Source organism: Austrofundulus limnaeus, unplaced genomic scaffold, assembly GCF_001266775.1.
Source record: "Austrofundulus limnaeus strain Quisiro unplaced genomic scaffold, Austrofundulus_limnaeus-1.0 Scaffold110, whole genome shotgun sequence".
Classification (NCBI taxonomy): Eukaryota; Metazoa; Chordata; class Actinopteri; order Cyprinodontiformes; family Rivulidae; genus Austrofundulus; species Austrofundulus limnaeus.
The window spans coordinates 1064253-1087415 of NW_013952512.1; the positions used below are offsets into that span (position 1 = coordinate 1064253).

The window sequence follows — 23163 nt, forward strand, 5'->3', positions numbered from 1 at the left end:
GTGTGTGTGTGTGTGTGTGTGTGTGTGTGTGTGTGTGTGTGTGATGTTTGACGTGAGCTTGGCTCCGCTGTGCAGCCTGCTGGGGCACATCGGTGCTGATGCAGTGTTGTGATGTACCTGACATTGTGTGTGTGTGTGTCTATTAAAGTGAACGATGCATTTGTGCAACCTTGAACTTATAGATTTCCAATTTCCCCCTGGATTCAAAGTTTGGAAAAGGTGTTTTYTTTTTTTTTTTTTTAGCTTTCTTTAGTGTTGGCTGCATCTTGTGTTTTTTAGGAAATTTCTGTTTCCCTAGTGGCTGATTTCTGGCTCGTCTTAGGTGAATATGGCCAATCAAAATATGGAGAGAGAAAAAAAAAACAATGAAACTTTGCAGAAGGTGACCCATTTACAAAACCTGATGGATGGCATCTGTCTGAGATTCTGAGTGAGCAAGAACTCCAACATTTTCCGCTCAAAGTATTGACTTCAGCATGCCGGACTAAGTAAAATGTACCTTCAGTTGTCTTTGAAATTAAACTTGGCTGAGTGTGTTTTACTCTGCAGATAACTGAGTCATTAGGCACAAATAGGAAGAATGGTAAAAGTGTTGTGAACTTAACCAACATGTTTGGGATTAATGCTGGTTTCAGTTTAATTGTAGGAGGAAAGTGATGGATGTGAGCTGTCACACTCTATACAGATAAACATACATCACAAATTTCTTACATTTGTTCACAGTTTAATAGTTTGACCTTTTAAAAGAGGCATTGCTTACCCTCCGTACATACATTAGCAGGTATTTTATCCAGTTGTCAGCTTCTGAAGTATTGAAGTTGCATTTTTTTGGACAGTTAGAGTATTTTATTTTGTAAACAGCCAATAATTTAAAAAAAAGACCAATTTTATGCTGCACAAGTAAAAATACTTGTGATCACAGGATTTTTGTGTTAAAAAAAACTACTGTGAGAAATAAAACATCAGACACCAAATTAACATTGAAATGGGTTACCACGCTCTTATTTTGTTTTGTTTTCTTTCTCTCTCTAACATGATGCAAACCAACGTCTGTAAAAGTAATTATCCCGTCACCAATTGAAATTCAGTGTTTACAGTTAATTATCTTAGCTTTTCATGCCTGTGTGGGTTGGTTGATGAGTTTTGATGCACAGCGTTCCAGTAAACAAAACAGTCAGTAAACACTGTCGTTCATGCATTTGGAAAATAAAGGTTCACATTCAGTGTTGTATAAAGTACCACAAAGTGATACTTGAGTAAAAGTACAAGTATCTTATCAAAATTTTTCTTTGGTAAGAGTTAAAGTCTCCTTTAGGAATACGACTTGAGTAAAAGTCTTACAGTATCTGATATTTTTTTGTACTTAAGTATTGATTTAAAATGAGCAGTTAGATTTTCTGTAATGACATTTATTAGGAGGTGACCTCCCCAAAAAATGCAGAAATGACTATATTGTATTAAAATAATTATTTTATGTTTAAATATAAGATGCTCTAGTCTAGTTGTTTCAGCTTATATACATATATCAAGGCTGCCCAAACCTTTTCCCTAAAATGAAAATCTATCTGAGAGCTGCGGCCAAATGCAATAATATAATTCATGAAATACAAAAACTTCTTAAATACAGTACTTTTATTTTAATGATTATGTCCTGCTGGAGTGTGACATGATTTGGTTGTGTACAAACTAATACGGTATCATAATTTTATATATTTATACTTCTTATTCAACCACAATAAAATTCACTCCATCTAGGAGGCACAATTTATATGGACAATATTTTTTTTACAATAACAAACTGGAATGAAAACAAGCAAAAATGAAATAAAAGTAACAATTTTCTACTTCTTGCTTTTTTAAAAAAAATGTAAGGAGTAGGAAGTACAGATAATTGTATGAAAATGTAAGAAGTAGAAGTAAAAAGTAGGCTGAAAAATAGTTACTCAAGTAAAGTACAGATACCCAAAAATTCTAATTAAGTACATTAAAGAAGTATTTGTACTTAGTTACTTTACAACTCTGTACACATTTAGCCTTAGCTGACGCTACTGGGACTTTTATTGAAGCTGCATTTTGCTTTGGGCATCAGCACATTTCCTTTTGACCTTTTAAGTTTTGTAATATTTGAATTTTGCTCCTATCATTTGCATTTTAAAAGCATTCGTAGTGACTTTTAACCCATACATGTATTTATACGACTAACCCTTTAGCAATATACAGCAAGACGTAAGCTCAGAATTCAGGTCTTTAATGCCTCATGAGTTGGAAATCTTGCGTCACACTAGTTATTCTTAAAGCTTTATCCACATGAAACGTGGCCACAGTGGAACCAAAGCTGTCCAGTGCAGATTACATGTGTCTGCCGCAGAATTAAACCACATCACAGCTGTCTCTGCTGCCACAACTGGGCCTCAGGATGAATACGAGTTTCCCCTCCGTAATCACACCTTGCCGAGTGGAAACTACTAAAGTTTGGAGTTGCAATAAATGACTGCGTTACATCTTAGGTGCCGAACACCGATGAAAATGTTGCTAGACACAAACTGGATTTAATTTTAAATCTGTCCCTTCCAATTGCAGCTTAGGGAAAAATGATCCATCTTTCACATCTAATTCTTAAACATTTAAACCCCCTCAGTGTGAAGCCCCTCACAGAGCCCTAGTATGTATTTGTGTGTCTGTAATGTAATTCCTGCTGCCATGCTGCGTCGTCGCTGAGCTCTGAAAGCCAGACACGGGCATGCTGTTACACGTCTGATAAGGGCTGGAGTCACAGCCCTACCTCTAAGGACAGACCACAGTCGTTTCTTTACGGCACGAGGCACACCGAGGAGCTTTGAGCTCCCCCCCACAATCCCCAGCGAGCCATTTGAATGCAGGCAGAGACGGTGTCGCCTGTAATCGCTCTCATTACGATGCTGCTTGTGGGTGATTGATTCCGTAACTCGATATGCTTGACGCGCTTGTCTAGACGAGATAGGAAGTGTTAAACAAAATTGTTTTACGGATCTGACACCGTTCAAGACACTCCGCAACTCTCTCCTTTTCTTTCATCTGATCCCTTAAGTGATCTTTTTACCAGAAAAAATAAACGAATGCAGGTATTTGTGTGTAAAACACGAGTTACCACCTGATGAAGTCATCTGAAAAGTGCCACGCCGTCACCGATGTGCAGAGGGTCGTTAAAACCCGGGAGAAGTTTATGAAAATGTGCAGCGGGCTCTAAAGCGTGCTGCTGAATTGCGGGCTTTGTGAGCTTAAGCTGGGGTGGATTTTGCCAGCCGGGGAGGGAAACAGACTGGGGCTGTGTTGAACTTGGTTGCTTGCCCATTTAGGCTCCACTTGTGTCTATGCTGCCGTACTTATACTAAACAGGCTGGCTTGTTTAGTGAGGATAGAATGGTCACAAGGAGTGTGGTGTGCTGGATGTGGGCTTTATTTCAAAAAAGATTATTCTTCCATGCTTATAATCAGTTGAGACAGGCAACTTTTAAATCCAAGGAACATAATTTACTCTCAAATTAAAAGAGACATATCATGCAAAGTCCACGTTTTTAGCCGTTAAGTACGTTTTGTTCAGAGGCGATTGCTCTAAGACTGCAAGGGAAGCTCAGCTTCCCCTAAAATGTAAAAAAAGTGATCAATATACTGTTGTGAGTACATGTGATTGACTAAATATGCGCTACAACGCGCTCAACTTTTGTTCAGAATCAGCTTCTTATCACTGGTAACGACTCAGCTTTCCTCTCTCTCATTCCCGCAGCTTCACAGTGCTTTAAACAATAAATGGACGCTGAGCTTCCACAGAGTTCAATAGTGAATCAAAGATTGCAGCAAAACGAGACGAGTCATTGGATAAATGCTGGGCTTTGTCCCGCCCATCAGACGCTGAGCGTCTCTGGGGTTCTTTGGGGCAGCGGGCTGGCCTCGGCTGGCCCGGACGCTCAGCTTCTGCATGTTGATTGGAAGATCTGACTGAGGCTGAATCCCTTTTTGATTGACAGCGAAATGAGCGAATCAGCGATCTTTTGCTGTAAACATCCGTTGGAGCTTTTTTTTTTTAGTTTCATTCTGTTCTGAGTTGAACTGGAGACTTTCTTAATTCTCTTAGTGGCATTTTTATTTTTATTTTTTGTTAAAAACGACTAGCGATAACTCGAGCTTCTATTTCTGGTGGGGTTTTTTTTGTAGCTGCTTGTGTTTGGAGACTGACTTCTATTACTCTTTCTGACTTCTGTCGCAGTTTCTGTCCAGCGGGTGCTGCTGAGCCCCTCCATGTTCACAAAGCACTCACAGGTGGACACACTTCACACTAGCCTCAGCTCGCTCGCACCAGCACCTAGCGAGCTAGCTAGGTAGCAAGATGCATTGTCAGACTGTTTTATGATTTTATGATGTAGGCCAAAATTGAGCTTCCCTTCCTTGAAAGACCAGCATCCACCACTGACTTTGTTGTGGTCTTGGAGTCTCTAGGTGTGCAGAAAAGTTGTCTCCCCTGGTGCTGCCTAGATATCTATATTCTGTTTGGGTCATATTTTTCAACTTGTTCAGTTTTCTCTATTTTCTATGATGTTTATTATGTCATAGAACATAAGAATTCAGTTTGCAACAGAACTGCCAAAAAAGGTCTGGACTTACCAACTACAATTTTGTTGTCCTCTTTTTTTCCTGTTATTTTGTAATTGTTTTCCGTAGTGAACTTAAAACACTTCCATTTTTATAGTGCATTTGCAAACCAACGGAGTTACAACCTACAAACTTCATTTCCGTCTAAAAGTGGAAAACACTCTCAGCCCCTCTGTATAATAGACTGTCAGTCTATTTTTAATCTACACTGGTTATTATATGACGTAAATAGAATGGAATGAGAAAAGTACTTCTTTTTTTTTCTCAGAAGTTAGAAGTTGTTTTTAGTAAACAGGATTGAGGTTGAGCCCAAATGCTGTTTTCCCCTGCTGAGTCGTAGACACATGGAGGTGACCCAAGTGAGACAGCTTCCTGTCACTGTAGAAAAAGGGGTGGGGGAGTGGAAATTAGAATTCTCCAACCAAGAAAACCTCTTCTCTTTTCCTCTTCCCTCCCCATTTTTTTTTCTGTAAAGCAACACGTTCATCCAGCAAATTTGGCACCTTGTGTCACCGGCAACAGCGGAGGAGTTGTTCTGTAGCACGGGGCAGGTCCAAGAGCCACTGTTTTTCCAAGCCCTCCCACACCCTGCATCATCCACTGCTGCTCCCCTTACTCAGTGCATAGGCATTCCAGTGGTATTTATATTTCCCTCCAGAGCAGGGGGAGGCTGACAAGCGTTCACACAGACTTTGGATTCAGCTCAGCGAGGTGGGCCGTACACCCACAGCTTCCTCTCCATTGGCCTCCGTACGGTCACATGGCCTGTGAGGAGTGAAGTGTTGGCTCTCCTCCCCCCTGAGCTGTCCTGTCCTCTCAGCTCACTTCGGGCTTTTTTTTTGGCGCATGTATGTAAAGTTTTCTGTTGTTTCTGTGTATATGGACCTTGGTTAGGGTAAAGTATAGCAGCTATGCTTTGGGAGCCTCCAGAGTCCACGGGCAGTGAGTATCTGAGCTGTATGACCCCAGAAAGTCAGGATTTCTACCTGAGAATGGATCATCACCGCAGACGGTCTGGCTACAGGCTGGGCAGAATCATCGCCAGGCAGCAGCTTCTGAAGAGGATTGCTGGAGGTAGATGTGTTGAAGTGACAGCAGCTTAGATTTTGAGCTTTACTTTAAAATTCAGGCTTCTTTTTGGACCCTCTTGGACGTCATTTCACAAGTACTTGAATCTGGAGGTTAAAGTATGAGGTGAATTAGGAATGACACAAGTAGTATAATATGATGAAAAGCAAGTGATGGTCTTACTTTTTGAAACTGGCTGTCAAATGATCTGTTATTCACAACTTGAGAGAGTCGGATGTTGTAAACGGGTTGTGTTTGTGGGTGTTACTGCAGGAAAAAGTCCAACTTGACCCAGGTCAATTAGTATTCAAGGGTGAAGCCTTAAGTATGTATTATTGACTAACTACCAGTCATAGGTGATAAGATGTAGGATAAACTATTAGCTGCACCCTGAGTGGAAACAAAAACACGTAAGTGATTATTGTGCCTGACAGTTTTATAGCGTTCAGCTCATTTGTGAACTGCAGTGGGAAACCAGGAGAGTAATTGTTGCTATGAGGCTCACACTTTCATTCAGCTTTCTTCTCTAGACATTTAAGCTCCTGCCTTTTGTTTACATTTACCCGAGGTTGAAAGTGCCTGTGACATGCATATCCTTCAAAAAGTCAAAACATCTTTACAGTGTTGGGCACCAGCCCGCTAAAGCGCAAATCCGCTAATTGCGGACCTAAATATTTCGTTTGCACTTTAGCGGTCTTATTAATTTTTATAATTCATGAGTGGATTTGCACTTTCTAAAATTAAAATGCAGTACTGCTAATAACTAATTATCTACCAGTCATTATCTTGAACAGCGGAAGGTATGGCTGTCAATGAATCACAACACACGTGATCTATCCAACAGCACCCCTCCCAGATAAACACACTTATTGGAAATGTATACGTCCTTGCTGACTGTTGCTTTCGGTCACGGTTCTATTTTCCCACAATGCTTTGTGTCTGCTTACGTAGCAGGAAGGCAATGTTTAGAACTCCCTGTCCCAGCAAAAACAGTTAACGTTTGTAATCCATACTAAAATTTTGTATGTATTGATTTATTTTACTTTACAATCGGAGCTCCTTCTTTTTAAAAAAAAATTAAATGCTGGAGCTCAATACTTGGTGTAATTGGTCGAAGCAATCGGCCAACGGGGTTAAGGACGCAGAAATGATTTACAGATGTTATGCTGATGAAGACTGACATCTAGTGGTCAACTGGAGCAACAACATGGAAAACTTTAAAATCTAACCATGCTCTTATTTTGGATTGAAGATAGTTTCCTGTGCTCTGTGCTTTCGTTTCCCGTCATAAATCAAATCCATCATGTACCCAGAATGCATCGCTTCAGTTTTCCAATAAACAGTTTTAAAATTACTTTATTGATGAAAAATCTACAACAAACAAAAGAAAAAGACAAAGAAGCAGCCGAACTAGCAATCCTCAACAACTTTTTAATTTTAACACCAGGAGCCAAAGGTCTGTTTCATGAAATCACATCCCCAGCAATCGGCAGTTGTAGGATTAAGCTGTAAAAGAGCTCATACACCGCTAGTTGGCAGTGTTGTGCATATATTGTATGTGAATTATTGCCAGCTAGTAAGTGTCAAATTGAACTTGTGCTTTAAAATTAGCTTCCGCTAGTTTTTCTATGGCATAAGCTCTTTTGAAGTTGCGGACCTAAATATTTTCATAAACTCTTTAGAAATTGCAGAGCTTATTTTTGGATTAGCGCCGCCCGCCACTGTTATTTGAATCCTGACTCCTCATCTCCCTCTGATATGGATTAAAAATAATCTAAAGAAACTCCAGATTCATCTCTACAGTCTGTGTGAACCATTGTAGCAATGCTCTGTTCAAATTCAGACATTCCCCATTGTCATCACTTCCTGTCATGCAGGAATATATTCTCAACAACTGTTCATCTCAGTGGCGTGAATTTTTTTTCTACATTTTATCAATGGTATCTTCCCAAAAATGCAGTTATTTTTACAAGAAAAAATGGATGTCACAGACACTTTAAAGCCTCTCCCTTGAGGCCAGAAAGTGGTAGCGCAACAAATTGCCACAACTCTCAGTTCCTGCATGGATCAAAAAATGTACCCACAGTTCGGAGCAGAAGGGATTTTCAGAAGCACACTGTAACACTGACAGGAGCATGAGTCAGATAACGCAGCTGATTGTGGGGGTAAGATTTCCTCTATCAGCGAGGAGGACTGTGCCCCTGAACTTGAGTTTTTGATCCCGGTGATGTTTGAGATACACAAAGCTTGTTGTTGACTGCACGCCTGTAGATGTCTTGCAGCTATGTGTACATATAACAGTAAGTTGCTTTTAAAGAAATCTGTTTAATCTGATGTTTGTTGGCATGTGGAGTCATGTAACCTGGTATGTGTTTCCAGATTACAGTTGTTTGTCTGACAGCAAGCACCGGGGAGAAAAATATCTTTAAAATGTCATTTAGGATTGTTCTTTTGTTATGTTTGAACAGATTTAAGTTTAATTGTTTTTGTTTCAGTACAACTTACACAAATGTGACAAATTGATTTTGTATGTTGGTTTCTTAAGTTCTTCCAGCCATATTGAAAAATTTCTCACACAAAATGATGAAAGTGGTATATTTCATATCAACCTCAAGTAAAGATTTCTAGCTGCTGTCAGCAGTTTTACACAATTTTCTTACCTAATTTTAATGGTTACAGTGTTCTAGTGTGACTTTATTATGCCGTCCGTTTTTTTTTTTTTTTTGTGGTACATTTTTGTTTGGTTTGTTTTTCTCTAGAGGGCAGCATGACTTATTATTGATGTCTTTTGAAGCAACGATTGGAGAGCGTCAGAGCTCTAGACTCCACTGTTCCAACTGGAGGGGCCGCTTGACTTGCTGGTTTGAAGTGATTGGTGGTGCAGAAACTCATATTGTCCCTCTGCAAGTTCCAGAGATACCTGCTGGGTTTTTCTGATTTGATGACAAGTCAGGGCCGCCTGGAGCTTGTGTGCATGTGTGTGTTCTTGTTTCCTGTAAACACTGACAAAGTGCTGGATTAGATTAAGAATCCACAAGTTCTTCTTGTACCGATTTTCTGCCTGATGTGTCTTTGCGTGAGGAGATAAACAAGGAAAACGGAACAGACACAGACATTGTTGGATTTCTATTTAAGTGTAGACTACTTTTATTTTATTTTATTCTGAAGCAATAGGCTTTTTTCTTTAAAATATTCTTTATAATTTAAGAGGAATAGTCCATATATTAGTAATGTGAGGGGCAGCTGGCTTGTTTTAGCTCCCTGCTTTACCTGCCTCAGCTCCGTTTGGATTTTTTTCACAAGAACAGCAAGAAACTAGCTGTGTTTGATATAAATACAGTAATTTTCACACATTTGTTTCTGAAGACTAAAAACTGTCTGTGGAAACTACTGCAATATATAATAAAAATGTTAGATTTGCATCTATGGATGTTCTATCTGTTATGAAATGACAGGTTGCTGCATGCAGGTGTGTGTATGTGATTTGCTTTGTGTCGTAAAAATATATATGATGCTTTAATTATCATGTCTGAAAACCAATTGTCTCAAGGTATTGAGCAGTCCTTTAGCTGTGACGCTTTATATGGAGTTGGTTTGGAACTAACTATTTAAAAGGCTATCTGAGGGTCCAGTGGACTGAGGACTCTGGTGGATTGTACACCTCAACAGGCTTATTTCTCTGATGTGGATCAATTTCTGTGTGTTTGCTTTTATTTCTGCTCAAGGCTAAATTTTAGCATGTTTGGAGCATCATTTCTCCAATGTTTACTTTTTAGGGTGTTATTTCTTTCAGCCACAAATTGCATGAGAACTAATAATTGCATTATTATTAGCAATAAAAGTTGATTATTACATTTTAATATTCTGCAAAGTTTAAAATGATAAATTATTAGTAGTGAAACAGATTGTAGGGAAGTGTCTGAGGGGGATCGTATGCTTTTCATCAATTTTAAGCAGAGGAACACTTCATCCTGTTAAGAGGAGAAGCTGTTTTGTCTGTCCAAGTTATTGTTTGAAAGCAGCACTGGAAATGAGTTTGCATTGTTCTCGCTTTTGAGGGGTTTTAACAGCAAAGAGGTTCTTCAAAGCAAAGAACAGTTAGACTCTGTCCTCTCCCTCTCAGGACTCGTCTCTTCTCTGAACTACTGTAATCATCAGCTGTCTGCTGCAGCGTGTGGTGCACTTAGTAAGGGAGGACAAATTATTTTGGGATGTAGGTCTGCTCACACAAGGCAAAGCTAAAGAATTTATAAATGGGTTTCTAAAAAAAAATTAAATCGAATGGTTTAATCCTACCAAAATGTTGTGACATAGACAACAACAACAACAAAAAAATTTCAATAAATTTCCACTGATAAAACTGTTGAATTCCAGTCAGACTTGTCTACATCTCTGTGTTAACCAGCCTCACTGATGACGAATGAGTAACTGATTGAAGAATCTTGTTCCAGTCAGGAACAAATCGCTTGTGTCCAACCGACATTTGGAAATAAAGGTCGTACCCACAGATTTCCTCATTAGATTCCTTGTTTTGGTGCAGTGCAGACTGAGCTCATGGTCTACGTGTTTTGCTGTGAGTCCTGTGTGTGAATCAGTGTTCTCCCTACACAGAATATCTGACAGCTGCCACATGTTCATAGCTAATCATTTACTAAGAGCAGATTTCAGAAATACCTCAGCTGCACTGGTACAGGAATGGAAAGTCACACATTAACTTGAAGAATTTATATGGCCTTCAGTCTTACACAGTTGAGAAAATCCCACTGGAACATGTCTTATTTGCTTATTCATGACAGATAGATCAAGCTGGTAACTTTGACAATATTTGTACCTGAAAGAGAAAGATTCAAGGATATATATTTTCATATAGATGAAACTTTTTTTTTCCATATGAGAAACATACATGATAAGGATGTTTGCAATTTTTTAAACTTACTTTTCATCTACACAAGTACACAAGTTCACCCTCCTGTGTAAAACATTTCAAAACTCAACACTCTGCTGCCCTCATCTGGTAGAAATAAATATTGCATGCAATTAGCAGGGAAAAACTCACCCAAGTGTAAAAGGCAGTCTAATCTGTCACCTTTCAAATGTAAAAACGGCTGGAATGACTCTGATTTGTCTGAATTGTTACTTACACCAGGTCACATTGTGTGTTGTAAAGTGACCAGTACCTTATTTGTAACCCACAAACTTGTGTGATTGTTGCACGGTTCCTGTTAAAGTCCCGTGGCTGTTCTCTGATGTCGTTAATGAGGACTAGCATCCTTCGGGGTGGCTCTTTGCTGTAATTGTGGAAGCCCCGAGTGGGCTTTCTCACGGTAGAGACCCTTGTTCAACATTGGCCCCTTCTGAACCCGCTGACTCTCTGAGGCCAATTTGAGAGAAGGAGGGAACCCCACTTTAGACCCCTGTGGGAAACCTTCCAAATGAGAGGAAGGAAGACTTAATGAAGCGCTACAGGTCTCTGACCATCAGAGAAGTCTTCATCAGGCCATTTTCTTTTGATTCCTTTCCTCATATTTTGTGTTTTACAGGCTTACAGCCTCACATTAAATGTAATTTGTAAATGACATCATTGGGCTTCTGAACACGAGATGTCTCATTTGTGTGAGTTTTGCCAACTTATGGAACATGTCAGTGTTTTTCAACGTTTGAGTCATGATTTCAGTTCAGCTGGCTTCATTCTTGTCAGTAATTCATGCCTTCCCCTTTAGCAACACTCCAAGGCAATGCTGGAAAACCAAATTACAGTGTTTATACAAGTTATCAAAGGCAAGGAAGAATTACAGCCACACAACCGTATATTTTTCAGTGGGAAAACAGCACGACACGGCAAGGCACGCAGTCTACCGAGCCTTACATAAAAGAAGACATGTATGGACTTTAAATCAAAAGAAAAAAAAAACACTGAAATGCAGACAGGAGCTTGTTCAATAGGGGGGTTCAGTTCTGGATGACCACAGGACATGTATGGCCAGCTGAGAGGAAGCTGGCACAGAGATGAGGAGGAGGGACAGATAAAGATCCCACTGAAAAAAAAAACTGAGCTGTGTTTAGAAAAAATAAATAAATAACAAACAGGGAGAGATGACAAGTTCAAAAGACAGAAGGCAGAACCCAGAATCAGACAGGCCCTGAGCACTGTTCCCCCATTACTGAAGTCTGTTTCCAGGTTTTAGATCTGCACCAGAGGGAGCACAGATGGTCACAGGTACTATCTGCAGGGCCTGTTTCAACAGGCTGTTCTGTTGTTTATATGCTTCCTTTTATTGGACAGAGAACTGAAAACAACAAAAAATCTAATCTGACCAGGAAAAAAAAACACTGTTTTGTAAGATAAAAGCTGCTCAGAGACAACACTTGATGGGTTTTATTACTGTCTAACCTACCTAATTATTCCTGTGCTGCGTTGAAGTAAAGATCTTTCACTCAAGACCTCTGCAAAGAGCAAGATTGGTGATGAAAATTGTTCAGTGTTCCAACAAATGAAAAAAAAAAGAATCCTGTTCAATTCAAAGTAGATTACTTTTAGTATCACCCAATAAAGCAAATGTGTCATAAAAACTTCCTGAGTTTAGGAGTCAGATGTCTCTGAACAAGGGATGCTTTTATTTAAGTCTCTTGTGTTTTTATCTGTCTGTGAGCTCAGGGCTACGGCACCTGTTTGTAAAGTTAACACTTCCCTTTGCTCTTTTTTCTATTTGCCGAGCAACCGAAGGGGATTTGGCGTGAGGTCGTTAGATTTTCTCAAAACTGAGTGAATTTGTGACACAGTTGGCTGAAAACGCTGCAGAGCTTATGATCTGAACTTTGAATCCGTGGCTTGTTTAGAAGCCACGCAGTCCAAACACTGTAGTCCACTATTTGTCTTCTGGCCGTGGCAGCCAATCACATGAAGTGGGCTATCAGCTTACGGTTAAGGTCAGGGCTAATTTGTTAATCCTTCACTGAACGGCTGTTTGCAGTCATGAAGAGTTCATGAGTTCTGTTCAGTCACATGGATCTAGAAGTGATATCATCTTTATGAGACAATTTGTAGTGATTTCCCGAAAGTAAAAGAAAGAAAAAAAATAACTCCTGCCCCCCACATGCTGTTGATAGTAAATCCCTCTGTATCTAGAATTTTCCCACCAGACAGGTCTTTGTAAAACAAATGAATCAGCTTCAGCTTTGATGATCAAACGTCTGATGAATTAACACTCGGGTAATTTAAAGGAGGCATATCCTGCTTTTAAAACCTTCTTTTTCATATTGAAATCATTCAGTTGGGGTCTATAGAACTGCAATGCTTTGGTCTTAATTTCTCCTTGTTGTAACTCCACAAGCCCCGCTTTTACCCCTTTCCTGAGGTGTGTCTCAGATCAACTCATTTTGACGCTGTCTCTTTCAAGACGCTTCAACCCCCCACAGCTTGCGTGATATGTCCCCTTTAATGTTTTCAGCATGTTGGGATTGAATTAGCAACCAATACATGGTGAGGTAGCCGTGTCCAGTATTTCCTGACTTGATTGAGACACAAAAAGAGAGAGAGAGAGAGAGCTGATGGGTTGTTTCCCTAGAAGATGAAAGGACCCTCACTCTGGGTGTCCTTCAGAGGTGAAGGAGAGTGTTACCACAGCTGTGCTGCTCTTGTTTAAATTCAATACAGGATCTGAAGATGAAAATAGCCCCGGTGACTTTTTGACCCAGCAGGATTTGGCTATGGTCAACAATGTCAGCTCTCAATCTCATGTAGTTATGTTATTTACTCTCAGAATCAATAGGCTCCTGTTGTGAGCGTGTGTCTGTTGTGAATCCTCCACCACTGAAAGTCTTTAACCAGACAATGTTCATGTTTGAATAGCATGCATCTATGATCTGACCTCTAACAGAAAATTACAAGAATTTTGGTGCAAATAAGGATGAAAGGCTGTTTAATTAAAAGAGTGTTTAAAAGACTTGTCTATAAAGAGTGAAGTGGATATCTGTGGAGCCCCAACCCACAGGTTTAGAATGCTAATGCCTTGTTGGCACTGGCATTTTCCTGGGCTTTAGACCATGTTTGTCCTCTGCGCTGTAGGGGCTGCTGAGGTTGGCTTTATCCACTTGTTGCTGGAGACGTGTGGTCCATTGAAAGAGTCTCTCCACGGGTCAGTGCCGACCACGGGGGAAAAAGCTGCGCAAAGATTTGCTGGCTCGTTTTGGAGTTCACAACATTTTGCTCTGCTGTCTTAGCAACCCCGGCCTGGAGGTGATCTTTTTAAACCTGCGTCCCCCGAGGACGGCGGGATAACAGGTCCCCCCCAGTGGGCTCCTCGGGATCAGATGTGGGGACTGGTTGTCCCAGGGTGATTCAACGCAGGCTCTGTGTAATTACTCGGCTTGTAAAGGCAGCTGGCTCATGTGCCAGTCACAGCGTCCAGAGCAACAACAAAGCTGCAGTGTTGTTACTCACCTCTGCAGGCAGATTTTACAGTTGTTTATTACTTCAACGCCTTGCCTGTTTGAAAATGGCGTAAATGCTGCCGACCCAGAATGTGTTGCAATATCCGCCTGTGGCACCTCCTGTTTTGTTGGGAATGGTTGAAAATAGGGCTGAGGATATTGGACTCTGAGGGACACGTAGAGCTTAGTTAATTAAGACCTAGTCTAGAAAATGGGAAGGATTTATTCCCACGACATCATGTGAATCACACAGTGCAGTGCTTTATTATTCTACCTTGCGAGTTGCCAACATTTCTCTAAAAGGACCAGGGGCTTCATTTGTAAAAGCATTTATTTATTCATTTTTTATAGATTTATAGTTTAGACTACATTTTAGCGTGGACCATTTAGAAGGACTTTCAGCAGAAATGGTTTGAAATACCAGAAACTACTGTGTGAAGGAGCAACTGCAGGAAACAAAAAACTCTGGGTTCTTAGCTCGTTTAGATCAACAGGCTGAGGGTCTTTCTACAGAATACAGAATCGTTTATTGTCACTCACACAACATCAAGGTTCAGTGCAGAATGAAATTTGCAGTTTAGAACATCCGTCCGGAGAAACACACACATATGACAAACATGGGGGAATGAATGTCCAGGGTCTTTCGCAGCGTAGTGCGCTACCTTTGCAGCTTAGAATACACACACATAGGAAGGATGAGTTAAAAAAAGAGCTTTGATCCTGTGTTTTATACAGAAAATCACACAAGCATACGTTCAAAAAAACTACTCTGCAAGACAGTGCAGACAGCTAAGGAGGGGAGGGGGTGGGGGGTCAAAACATTCTTGTCACAGGGATGTGGTATCTCAAAATGAATTGGTTAAGGAAATGATCTGTTTTAGTAGTTTTTAAAGCCATCAAAAGCTTTTTACAAAGATCTAAGGCACAGCATATTATTACAGGTAGCTTCAGCAGTTTGTCACATTGCCAACATTTAATCATTCAGAGATTTGTCAATTCTACATTTTATGTTCCTCACAGCTTCAATGGCTGAGCTTATATGGGTGTAAAAATTCAAACTGTTTTGCTTAGCCTTTCTAAAAACTGAAAAAAGATAAGATTAGTTAAAATGTTTTTAAAAAGTCACAGTTCTTACAGTTATTTTAGGTGGTATTTGTCTGTTGAATGGACATGACTTGTTTCCGGTCTGACTCGGCGCACATAAAACTGAATACCAGTTACCAGAAATACCAGAGACGTAAATATAAATTCTGAAGAAAGTGTCTTTGCTGTTTTGGGGACGGGAAATTTTCCATTATGCTTTTTTCTAGGGATGCACGATGTATTGACATTAACATCGGTTTTGTCCAATATTGGTTGTTTTTTAGAATATCGTATCAGTCTGTTTAGTAAAACTGGGCCGTTATTACTGTCCGATATTGATTTCCCACTTTTTAGCTTTGTGGTTCTGTTTTGGGAGGGGAAATGGTTGGTTGAGTGATGTCTGTTTGATCATGATAGTGATGCTGCGCAGCCAGGATTAACTGTAGTAGAAAGCCATGTCAGCAGTGTGGTCATTTTTTCATGGTATCAATAAAAATCACAAGTGGATTTATGCATTTATGTATATAAATAGTTTGTGTGTTTGCGTAATATCGGTAAATATCGGTTATCGGCCTTAACACCAATAATATTTGATGTCAATATCAGCTGAAATTTTCATACCGGTGCATCCCTACTTTTTTATTTTTCCTCTATTAATTTTTTTCCTAAATGGGTTGACTACTTTTACTTCAGACTTGTTTTGATCACTTTTTATCTATCTTGTGAACAATCTTTGCTATATTTTGGAGAATTATACTGCTGCATCTGAGTTGTTGCTATAAACCTAAGAAAAAAAAGTTGTTTTACATGAGCAAACGTTTGAAGGGTGACATCATGACGTTAGATGGCAAGGCACAAGAAATATAAGCAAGGTAACATGCTTTAGGCCAACCGAAAAAGTTTAAAACGTGGTAAATGAAGTCACAAAAAAACACAGTGCTGACGGTTAATCACATACCCAACCCAGCAGAGAATCCCTTCCTTTTAGTGTAGACGTTATTTAAAGATAGAATCATTTTCATGTTACAGTATGTTTTCTGTTGAAGTCAGGTTTATAAATGAGGCCCCAAATCTGTTACTAATAGAGAACAGATCTCAGAGCCTCCTGCGTGCACAACCATGCTATTTCTCAGCCACCACCTTTGTCCTCTGGCTATCGCTCGTCATAATTTGAGCTTCCCATTTGCTCCTGTGTGAACAATTGCGAACTGCGAGACAGGAGGAGGAATGCTGGGCTATTTTAGGCATGAAACATCAGATGTTGCGGTTTTCTGAGGCAGGCTAGAGGAGGGGTCTGCGTGTTTCCCCTGGCTGTCTGTCTAGTCGCTGACTGCTCACTGTGAGTGGGTGTCTGTGTTCAATTAGCTCCATAAAGGAAGAGAGGCCTCTTTTCTAATGTCGCCAAGCATGACGACACCTACAGTAGTCGGTAGATTCTGTTTGCGTAAGGTTGTTTCTGTCTTTTTCCCTCCAGGTGTTCCAACAGATGATCTTGGACTTCACTTCTGTTGTCTGGCTGATTCATTCTGTGGTGATGCAGGGGGGAGGAGGAAAGCACTCAGATCTTTTTTTTATTAGACTACATCAAACTACTTTAAAGTAGTTTGCTTTTTTCTAACATTCTAATATGTGCTAAGCGCATTTAAAGGTTTTTTATGGCAACTAAAGTGCATTACCTATGTCATTCTGTTTGTACTTGAAGATTAAAACCCAGTTCTGGCCCCAGTACATCCGAACAGGAAATGGCAGAGTCGTCACACAGCGAGGCGGCCACTGCAGAGGTGGGCCACATCTGGAAATCTGCTCACATGATTGGAAATTATGAACGGATTAAATGTTCTTATGAAATCACAGGGCCATGGAAAGTTCCGATTATTCTCATGGAATACACGTTTAATGAACTATCTTTCCAAAATTTAGGTACAGAGATTTCCTGTCATAATTTAATGAAAAATGTGCCAGTGCCTTCATCTGTTTGAACTTAATTCAGACATATGTAAGCTTTTTTTGTGTTAGACTTACTGCTTTTACAGATTACTTCCTGATTGTCTACTGTCTCAAAAAAATAAAAAAACATCAACAACAACAACAAAAACAATGTTCACTATTTAAATGAAGAATGAATGAATATATTATTGATCCCATGAAGGGAAACTACAGTTCATTATTATAATTATTTGTCTCATTCATTGATTTAGCCACAGACTGAAAGGTTAGACAGTCACGAAACAGGAATTTATCACTCTGATTCATTGCTACTGACTACTGACAGTTTATGTCATGGTTTTCCCCGAGTTCAGCTGTCTACGCGTTTCCATTTCCTTGATCCACTGGAATAACATCTGGAGCCCTTGAAACCACACTTCTCTTTTGTTTGCCTAAAGGAAACATTTCCCGTATTACTTTTGAAACACGTTTTGGATACAATTCTGAAATACTGTAAAAAGACAACCTTGTGTAACCAGTCCGAACAGTGAGGAAACTCGTAAAACAAAAAAGTAAATTGTAGTTAACTCTTTAGGACATCTTGAAATTCATGAGCGTGTTTGAAGGATTGAGGGGCTGCAGCCTTGATCCACGCTAAAACCATTTTGCGGGGAGTTGCGTTTGAAAGAGTTATCGTGGGCAGAGCTGGGCAGGAGGGTTGGGCACAAGGAGCAAGCCTGGGGGGGGGAGCTGTTTTTGGAGTCTGCCACAGAAAGGGGTGGGTTTAAGGATAGATTTAGTGTCGAGACCGGCACATGGTGGTTGAGTGGGGGATGTCGGTGGAAAGAGAAAGGGAAAGAAGGATCTGTGGCTCTTGAGCTCGAGCTGCCAGCTGTGTTCAGAGAGAGCAGGAATGTGGTTCGGCGTGGGAATGAAGATGCTCTGACAAGCTGAAACACACTCTTAAGACTTGATAAATGTATGAACTACACTCTGGCTGAATGATGAAAATATCTCGTGAGTATTCAGTGAAGTTTTTACTATGTTTGAGAATATTTGAGAATTAAAATTGATCATGACTGAAGGATTGCTTTACTTTGCTGGTAACATAAATATTTGAAACGTGTTTCGGCGCTGTCAAGAGTTTGTTTATGTTTTCCTTCATCACTATGTTACGTGTCCTGTCTATGTTGTGTTATATAATCATTGTTCTTTTTATAGAACGTTGAAGTTGTCTTTTCCATAGATACTTCACACATACACAGCTTTTGGCGTTCCGGGCCATTGTGTTGTGGCAAAACTGGGTTTCATCTCTTTGTGAGATTGTAACGCTACACTGTACACAGCTTTTAAAGCTTTTGGGTGGTGGAGAGCAAACACAAGTTCTCATTCTTTGGCATCATGCCCACCCAGCCTTTTATCCACATGAGACTTCCTTAGACAGAGGATGAGAGGACAGAATGTCTCACTATCATGTTACAGAATGCAAAACAGAGGGATTCCCAGCTCGTGTTACTTTTCTCTCAGTGGTCCAACCCGAGGCTGTGGGACACAAGAGGACCTGACAGGGCTCTCACTATGTGCTGCAGCTGAATAATACAGGTCTGATATTATCCACCTGGGAGGGAGGTGTAGCTGAAAAGGAAGCCTTTAGCTTATGCTGATGTAGGTGGGAACAGAGCAGAGAGGCTCCTGGCAGCATATACACATTGACTCTGCTGGTTAAGGGGGTAAACAGTGGGCTTTTCTGACATCCAAGGACACAGGGAACTGTTAATATTTATTCAGTTGCTGGTCTGCCAACCAAAGTCAGTTTTCTTTTTTGTTGATTTTTGGGTTACACTGAAGTGAAGCAGCACAGGTGAGTCATAAATCACCATTTAAACAACGTATGGCAGCAGAATCTTCATCACAGCTCTGCAGTAGGTGAAACGACAGAGCGGTGTGATGTGTGACGGTGGTTTCAGCGGTTTTTCGTGTGTTGGGAAGAAAGTGAGATCTGGGATGTGTGATCCGTTTGTCACCTATGTGTTAGTTCTCCTGCATGTGTTTATTCTCTTCCACTCAAAGAGTCTTTACATAGAGGAAAGCTTGTTAAACCACTGATGTGTGTTGAAACATTTTAACTGTGTGGTTTTAAAAACACACTGGGACTGATGAGAATATACGGTGTAATGTAGCTTTTGAGAGGCTGATTTTGGTCAATTGTTTCTATTTTGTTTTATTTTATTTATTTATTGTTGCTGGCCTTTATATTTCTTTTTAATCAGGGTTGGGCAAATGCTTTGTTTAAGTTTGAATCAGTGCTGTTGTTCCCAAAATGACCTAAAGAAAACACATTTTAATTAAAAACTGATGGGTGTCCCTAAAAAAAAAACACTTTTTTTTCTTGTGTGTGAAGAATCTTATAAACAAGTTGCATTTTACACCTTTTTCATATTTACACAACATAATTATACTTACTTAATTTAAAACAGCCTGTGTGTTGTGTCACCAATGTGTCAGACATCATGTCTCGCGGAGGCGGTAAATGACAAACTTAATTAGCATTAATGGAAAGGTGCCAGCAGTTTGTTTCCCCCTTTGGGCCACCACCGGTTCTGAAGTTTGCAGATCAACCTCTGTAGGTCAGCAGGACCGGTTCAGGATCCAGACTCCAGGGTCACTTCTCTTTTACTTGTTTGCCTGCTCTGAGCCGCAAACAGGTCTGATAAAGATTTAAACCTAATCAAATCGTTTCTGACATTTCCCATCGCCTGACAACAGAAGGTGAAGGCGGACGTTCCATAGAACTGATTCATTTTTGGAATCAACCTGATTCAAGATGGCTGCCACAGCCATATGACTTAAAAAAACACAGAAATGGGCATATTTCACTTTGTTTTAAAGATTCACAACACATGCCTGCTGTCAAATGAGATGGTGAATATGATATTTTCATGGTTTAATCAAATGGCTCCCATCCCATCAGGTGGGCGATATGCATTGTTTTAAAGAATGCTAGGTCTTTCATTTTATTATGTTTTGATTAATATTAATCTCTTTAATGATTTCATTTAGAAATAAGAAACCGTTTCATCCTATTTCAGTGTTTACGGGGGTTTTCAGCATCCATTCTGTGCCTGTAGGATGAAAGCTGCAAAGAGGGTTTTAAAGTGTTTTGGTTGATTCACTGTTGGTTTTTGAAAATGAATGCATTTAATGTGGTTGATTTTCACTCTTTATCTCTGTTTTTGCCTTTCAGAATTTGAAGCAAAAGAGGCGTGTGACTGGCTGCGGGCAGCAGGGTTTCCCCAGTACGCTCAGCTCTTTGAAGGTAATAAAAGCACTCAGAAAACTCCCTCACACCTACATCACAGGGGGGAGAGTTGCTCCGTTAAAAGATAAATATTAAAAGCAGAAGTAGCTCACAGATAACAACCTACTGCAATAAAGCACTTTTTTTATTATTGATCTACAGCGATATGTGAGAGCATGACTGCGGCATTTTAAAGTGTCTGGTCTGTAACCAACATTGTCCACAAAAACATGTATTCATGTGCTGCACAGTGGGCCTTATTTACACAAAAGTTCTTGGAAAGCCTTCTAAGGGCACCAGGTTTCTTTTTTTTTTCTAGACAGCAAAACAAATGGAACATCAGATGTTTTAAAATCCTATCTTTTCCAAGCAATGATTACTTTTTAAAAAAAGCCTCCTGTGCTTTGACGCCTGAAGTCATGGGAAGAAGTGGGGTTTTATCAGAACTTTTAAGGAGCTCCACTCCCACAGGTCTTTTTGTCGGGGCCAGAATTTTGATGTGCTTTAGTGGAATATGGTTATTTCCTGACAGTAAAAGGAGTGAGGAAACTTCAGAAGAGAGCAGTGATAATCCTGTCAAAGTGCGAAGACCTTCCTGATCATGATGATGTTGATGATGATGATGTGTTAAAAAATACATTAATAACATGTCTTTAATGGGAAATGCACAACTTGACATTAATGTCAAGGAATGTTCGATTCAGTCTTTTGAGTTATGTAAGAAGTTGTTCATGGTCTGAACAAGCCTGAGAGCTGCTCTTTAAGTCAGTTCTGCCTCTTCTAATTACCATCACAGAGTTTTGTGGTCTTCCTTTACTTGCAGAAATAATTTTATTAAATCCCAAAAACTAAACGTAAGCTTAGAGGGGACCATGCCTTCTCCACTGCTGCTCCTAAAATGTGGAACAACCTGCCTTTGGGCATCAGACAGGCCACTCCCGTGTCGGCTTTTAAAACGCTACTGAAAACCCATCTCTTCTCTTTGGCTTTTGGCACCATCTGAGATGTTGACTTTTAGTTTGTTTTGAGATTATTTTAATTTGTTTTAATTGGATTATGTGTTTGTTTTATCGTATAGTTTTAACTTTTGGATTTGGCTTTTATTATGTGCTGTGACTGTTGTGTGTTTTATTGACTGTGACTGTACAGCACTTTGGTCCTATGGTTGTTTAAGTGCTTTATAAATAAAGTTGGTATGGTGTGGTATGGTATGGTATGGTATGGTATGGTATGGTATGGTATGGTATGGTATGGTATGGTATGGTATGGTATGGTATAATTTGATCCATTTCTGGTACTCTTTGTATTGAACAAAATGATGATAAGTGCAATTTCAACACAACCACTCCTGATTTCATGTTTTATTTCCTTCAGACTCCCAGTTTCCCATTGACATTACACCTGTGAAAAGAGATCACGACTTTCTGGACAAAGATCTGGTGGAAACTCTGTGCAAGTAAGCAGACATTATGACACAAAAGATGGCACCAAATCCATGAGTCAGCAGTACAACACACATTTTCCCCGCTTTAAGAAAGTGGAACTTGTAAAAATCCCCATATTAAGTTAAAAATAAAACACTTTGCGCATTACCTAATGCTTAAAACACGTCGTGCCGTGTTTTCTTGCCTAAATTAGGTGTAAGAATCTCACACATAAAAGGAAAACGTCCCACTTTGTGCTTTTATACTTATTAAATTGACATTAATGAATTAGTACTCTCTGACAGGTTTATTATTTTTGCACATCTTTTTGATGTTTTTTTTTATTTGAGATGAAAGCAAAGAATAAAAAAATGTACATTAAACCAACAACTGGTGGCTCCACATCATGCTCTTTCAGTGCCCATGTGGATTTTTTTAAGCCAAATTGAAAAAAAAAAAGGACTTCAGTGGCTATGGCAACGATCCAAAAAGGGAAGCAGGAGAGGCATTAGTGGTGCCTCGCACAGCTCAATATACTGTGACTCTAAACAACCCTAAAGCAACTCATTTAAATTCCAAACTAGCCATGACATGAATAGAAGACAATCGGAAACAGTTCCACCTCCTGAGTGACTTTGTCCACGACTTTTCAGCATCCCTACGGTAACTTCAAAAAATGCTCTTTAGTCCGTTATGCCCGTACAGTCCTGGAACAAAAATAAAAACGAGCCTACATGCCGTGCATGATTTTTAATTTTTTTTATTTATTTATCTTTGATTGCAATGAAACCGATAGACATTTCATACATAGAAGTGATGTCTATAATCACTGCATAAGCAGCGTCCTCTTTTAGCAACCACATTTAAAGCTCTCCAGGCCCGTGGCGTAAAAAAGCCCCCAGCTTAGAAATTCTCTCATCAGTTGTGTCCCTTTATCCTCGGTAACAATCATGGGAACATCTTGTTTTTATAACCTCTATCATCTACAGTCGGCACACAGTTAAAGCCTCCATCACGGTCTTGTCACAGACAGCTATTGTCAGTGCTTAAAAAAAGACGGCTCGCCGTGTCAGGAGCAGTTAAAGCCTGCGATTATCTTACAATAAGTTGGTTTCCCTTTTTTCTTCAACAAGGACTTCGTTGAGCTGCGGCTTGCTTTGTCATTTCGCCATATTTTCTCTGCACTGAGCTATCTTGGGAGGTTTTGTGTGACATATATATTCCGCTTGTCGTACTTACAAACCTGAACTAAACTCTAAACATAGAGTCCGTTTTAAAAGCTTTGGTGTTTACAGTTAAATACAGATT

At 39.8% G+C, this 23163-nt stretch overlaps 1 protein-coding gene across 7 annotated transcripts in view; it reads left to right on the top strand.

The window, feature by feature from the left end:
* The window catches only part of stard13b (StAR related lipid transfer domain containing 13b), a 66136-nt gene that overhangs the window by 36500 nt on the left and 6473 nt on the right, over window positions 1-23163 (top strand). For 4 of the 7 annotated variants that reach the window (XM_014014143.1, XM_014014144.1, XM_014014145.1 and 1 more), the window contains 2 exons: window positions 20378-20449; window positions 21806-21887. In XM_014014143.1, coding sequence (XP_013869597.1) covers window positions 20378-20449; window positions 21806-21887 — 154 coding nt within the window. Of the gene's footprint in view, window positions 1-5439; window positions 5701-16678; window positions 16739-16909; window positions 16989-17977; window positions 18151-20377; window positions 20450-21805; window positions 21888-23163 lie in introns of those variants that run through there. The other 3 variants (XM_014014149.1, XM_014014146.1, XM_014014150.1) reach the window with 3 other exon arrangements.